The sequence below is a fragment of the Macrobrachium rosenbergii genome, chromosome 12, assembly GCF_040412425.1.
Source record: "Macrobrachium rosenbergii isolate ZJJX-2024 chromosome 12, ASM4041242v1, whole genome shotgun sequence".
NCBI lineage: Eukaryota > Metazoa > Arthropoda > Malacostraca > Decapoda > Palaemonidae > Macrobrachium > Macrobrachium rosenbergii.
Genome location: NC_089752.1, coordinates 24,375,501 through 24,380,775, shown reverse-complemented (window position 1 = coordinate 24,380,775; position 5,275 = coordinate 24,375,501). Strand labels below are relative to the sequence as shown.

The 5,275-nt window shown below is 40.1% G+C and overlaps 1 protein-coding gene across 1 annotated transcript; it reads right to left on the bottom strand.

The window, feature by feature from the left end:
* Window positions 1-2,960: 2,960 nt before the first annotated feature.
* Window positions 2,961-3,604, bottom strand: LOC136843975 (uncharacterized). The gene is made up of 2 exons (XM_067112992.1): window positions 3,404-3,604; window positions 2,961-3,245 (listed from the first exon to the last, which is right to left on the bottom strand). Exons 1-2 carry the CDS (start codon window positions 3,602-3,604, stop codon window positions 2,961-2,963), a joined length of 486 nt encoding a protein of 161 aa, XP_066969093.1.
* Window positions 3,605-5,275: the final 1,671 nt, after the last annotated feature.

The window sequence follows — 5,275 nt, the reverse complement described above, 5'->3', positions numbered from 1 at the left end:
GTATGACACCGCAATGAACAGAATGCTTGCATAATCGGAAACGCGATCTTCCATAGTGAAATCAAGAGTTAAATTTAAGCAATGTCCAAGGAAAAACGTGGGGAACAATAAAGGAACGAATGCACTGTTACGATGAGAGAGAGAGAGAGAGAGAGAGAGAGAGAGAGAGAGAGAGATTGCTGTTGTGTAAGCCTAGGCCTACAGTATATGTAGAGCTACTCATTTCATTATTTTTTTTCTTTTAGAGACTGAGCGATACTATATTTGTATAGTATGTTTTAGCAATGGAGAGAGAGAGAGAGAGAGAGAGAGACTGTGGTAATGTCAAGAAACATCCAGTTACTTGTGTTTTCCCGCCGAATCGCTCCACACATCATAGAGAACGCTCTTGCGGATTTAAATAGATTTGGTCAACTTACCATAGCTGTCGCAACATTTACTGCCATTAATTCCAGCTGACTTTTAACACCGTGAAATACAAATATGAATGTGTAAAAATTAAAGAAATTATCATTATCTCGTATGATGATGCAATGATAAGCCTGTCCATAACGGAAAACGAGTAAATATTGCCATTCTGATAAATAGTACTACACCGAGATATCCACACACTATCTCTTAGATCTCTATGAACGAAGTCATCTGAGAAATTCTGATTACTTCGGACATGCATGGTGTTTTTAAGTATCTGAACGTTTTTGTTTCGCAGATTTAACATATATGATATAATTTGTATTCTATTTTCACATTCTAGAGTAAATTTACCGAGATTATGTGTTTTTTGTAAGAAAAAAATTAAAATTCGATGAACGAAATCTAAAGAAAACTGTATCTTCACTTTTCTTGCCGAGTGTACATCCCATGTTGTCATCAAGAATGAACACAGGAGCGCATCATACACTTTTCAATGATTTGTGTGCTGATGAAAGAAGTTTTCAACTATTTTCGTATGAGCAAGCCGTCATTTGAAGAACTTCTCAGCTACGTCAGGAGAGACATCACAGGAACTACAACAAAAACATGAAGAATGCATTGCACCAGACGAGAAGCTTGCTGTAACTTTGAGGTGCCTTATATAACTAGTTGCTGGTACTTTTTGAGGACATACATGATAAAAAAAATACTAGATCTATTAATAAGACAAAAAAAAAAGAAAAAAACTTGATCTATTAGTAATATTTATTTCCTTACAAGTACAGTTCTATTTAGTACAAACAATTAGGTGCTTACTATGCAAGAAATAACTAATTATCATTCATATGGTTGTTGATGTCAGACATGGCTGGTGATGGTGCTGGTGTAGACATAGGAGTTGTTTGTAGATTAGTGTTGCTGCATTGAGGAATGTTATTCAGAGAATTATGATAATCCCCATGAACTACTGGTTGCTGGGCATAGTGGAAAACTGGTGATGGCTGTGGAGGCTGGTATCTGGGAGGTGCCTGATGCTGAAAGTCCTGTGGCCATTGTTGGTACACCTGTTGAGCCTGGTAAATGGTAGCAATAATATCTTGCTTTAGCTTCAATTTTCTGTCTGCAGGTACCTTGTGCAGTTCTGTTACTAAGGATAGTAAGAACATCCTATCCTCGTCGTTTTCATTTGTTGCCTGTTGATTCTCACGCAATGCTTTTTCTTGAGGAGTTCGATGAGTTCATCATCAGTACTTTTGTGTTCCGAGACTGGTTATGAGAACGTTTTCCAGGACGTTTCTCAGTCTCCCAAGTTTGCATTTCCTGACCTAGCTCTTGGGAGTCTTCATGTTCATTATCCTGATTAGTCTCTTCATCCATATTGCTTGCAGTGTGTTTGGAGACAGTTTCAAAGAAAACGCAGGGCTTCAAAGTAGACATATTGCTTCCGTCCACAGGCACCTGATCCACTCTTTTCTTGCTTCTTCTTCAACAGCTCTCTGGCATAGCAGGATCGGATTCCCTTCCACTTCTTCTGAACAACAACCACTGACAAAGAGAAATCATAAACATCAGAAATACGATTTGCAAACTGTACAACGTCAGTATGTGTGTGTGTGTGTGTGTGTGTGTGCGCTTGCTGCAGTCACAATTAACCTATTCCTACTTTTTTTAATTTTTTGCTACAGGTATCTGGCCACCGGTGACACCATGACTGATCTCCAATACCAGTACAGACTAGGCGTATCTACCATCGCGAACATCATCCGGAAGTCTGCAAGGCTATTTGGGAAAGAGTGAAGACAGTTTGTTTTCCTGATGTGACAGAAAGATTTTTGGTTGGAAATTGCAGCTCAGTTTTACCAAAAGACTGATTTCTCTCATTGTCTTGGTGCCTTAGATGGGAAACACATCACGGTAATCAAACCAGAGAATAGTGGCTCTTTGTATTATAATTACAAGAACTACTTTTCGATTTTGCTTCTTGCTGTATGCGATGCATCACACAAATTCATATTTATTGATGTAGGTGCATATGGGAAGTCTTCTGACACAACTGTGTTCAAGGAGAGTAAATTTTTCAGGAAACTTGAAAATCAAACCCTGAATGTTCCTGCTCCACAAGAATCGTACTCAGGCTTTGTATTTGTGGCTGACGAAGCTTTTGGACTATCCCAACACATTCTGCGCCCATATGCTGGTAAATTTTTGAGTCAAAGGAAACGCATCTTCAATTACAGACTTTCACCAGCCCGCAGACTCATTGAATGCTCATTTGGAATCCTTGCAAACAAATGGCGCATCTTCCATCGACCACTCAATGTAAGCCTATCACTGGCAGAGGACATCATCAAGGCGTGTTGTGTTTTGCATAATTTTGTAAGAGACAGAGATGGCGTTCGAATTGAGGATACTTTAACCGTGGAAGGGCTCTTTGATATGGAACCTGCTGCAGGGCCAACTTCAAGACTTGCCAGCCATTCGAGAGACAAATTTGCGGACTACTTTGTCAGTGAGCAAGGTGCACTTCCATGGCAGTTACAACGTATCTAGACAATGGTGTGGGTGGTGACCTGGTGTGGTGGTGTGGGTAGGTGGTGGTGGCATGGTGTGGTGGTGTGGGTAGGTGGTGGTGGCATGGTGTGGTGGTGTGGGTAGGTGGTGGTGGCATGGTGTGGTGGTGTGGGTAGGTGGTGGTGACATGGTGTGGTGGTGTGGGTAGGTGGTGGTGACATGGTGTGGTGGTGTGTGTGGTTGGTGACAGGAATGGGGTAACTTTTGTGTGTAATAATGAATAAACTTGTGTACGTAAGCACAGTAGATTCTTTACTTGCCTTGTGAACATGTAATGAAACAGAAAATAAAAATAAACATAAAGGACTTACGTATTTCTTTCTTTTCTGAGAGGGGTTTCTCTTCAAAATCAGGAATGAGTTTCACCATTATTGCATTCCAGCAGTTCTGCTTTTCTATCTTATTTGCATATCCTCACAAGATGGGTCCCATAGTGCTGGTAGTTTTCTATTTCACAAATGAGGTCCTCCGTGTTCAGCTTCTCCTCCACCTTCTTCGAAATTGTCCTTGATAGGCCGTCTCCTTCCATCATGGGATGATGGTGGGTGTCAAACTGAGCATGAAGCTGGCCAGTGGGCAGCGGTGGCGGACACTGGTGGCTACGTGTGAAAGCTTCCATTTAAAACAATGCTTTGCAGTGAGTGGCGGCAACCGTCAGTGTCCGCAACGTGTTGCAGCAGCGAGACACCGAAATATCTGTTGCCCGGAAGTTGTCTGCTTGGGACACTGCTGTTGCCTCGTGTGAAAGGCTCCATTTGATAATATAGGGAGGCAACTAGTGTCCGACACCGGTGGCGGACACTAGTGTCCTCGTGTGTAAGGGCTCTAAGTTTTACCAGACCACTGAGCTGATTAACAGCTCTCCTAGGGCTGGCCCGAAGGATTAGACTTATTTAACGTGGCTAAGAACCAACTGGTTGCTTAGCAACGGGACCTACAGCTTATTGTGGAATCCGAGCCACATTATAGCGAGAAATGAATTTCTATCACCATAACCGTCACTTATGAGGATTATAAAAAATGGTAGCAACTATTATTTTTAAAAGATGATCTTTTCTAAGTACCACAAAAAAAAAAACCATGAGGCCGAAGGAGGTAACAGTATGTACCGGAGAATCACTTCATTACACAACAGGCGGGAACAGATACTTGCAAAATTAGTTACTTCTTTCCCATAGGGACTACACGATTCCAGAGGACAACAAATATGTCATTAGTGGTTTCAACACAACAAAGGTCCCGCAACACTAAATTATGAAACACCATTCATGATTAGACAACTCACTAAAAACTCTATCGACACACACTCTCAGAAGTTGGTATTTAAAGAAAAACACACACAAAGAAACGATTATGCACATTAACTCAAATACATAGAACAGACATTTAAGAATCTTTTGAATAATAAGGTCAAAAGCAGCAACATAATCAATTTCAACAGATTTAGACTCATGTCTGAAGCCAAGCTTCGCGCGCAACTGTTAAAGACAGAAACGGTATCAAGTTCTTAATGATTTACAATTTAAAAATGGCTTTTGGGAAGAATGAATTTGGATTTTACGTCATTAACTGATGGATTCACATCAACTTTTCAGCAACCATTACAGTAACTATTGAGATCAAGCTGTAATTATTGCTCCTTGGAGCAGGAATCGCATTACATAATGTCCCAATAAGAAAATATAAAGTGCAAAATTTTGGAGAGAGTACCCCAGGCATCCCTAACAAAAGGAATTGTAATTCACATCTGGACAGTCTCCGTTTCACTCATCCTAGCTGTGCAAGTTTGTAGAACTACAAATAATCTTAAATAAGGTTGAAAATTTATACAAAAAAGGCAAGTAAAGACTGAACCACGGTAGGCCATAGTTTAGCTCTGTGATGTCCTATTACCGAAAATTCCTAACGTTAAAGATTTATCAAGCACTTTCCCTAAAACGGGCTTACAAATCCATTAAAATTTGTATTACACTACGATATAATTTATTTCCGCTAAAATAAGTACAAACGCCTTTTCATGGATAGGGCCCTTTTAACATCAGAACGGCTAAAAATATATATAGTTTGTAAAATCCATATATTTCTGCATCAATAACGATTTTTCAAAGGTCGTTTTTGCTGCTTCTATAGAGCTTCCTGAACCCTGAATACAGAAAAACGTAATGCTGAAACGATTTTTTTTGTGTGTGTGTCATTTCTGGTGCCAGTAAAAAAAGTGCATTACCCTTACAGTGAGCTCTGGTGTATGAACTTGCAAAATGTTCTGGTGACGATGCAGAACATCCATTAT

Bases quoted from the DNA above. Each gene is read 5' to 3' on its own strand.
- LOC136843975 (XM_067112992.1), bottom strand. From the start codon at position 3,604: ATGGAAGCTTTCACACGTAGCCACCAGTGTCCGCCACCGCTGCCCACT. The intron at 3,246-3,403 runs GTGAGGATATGC...CATGTTCACAAG, and splicing joins AGCACTATGGGACCCATCTT to GCAAGTAAAGAATCTACTGT.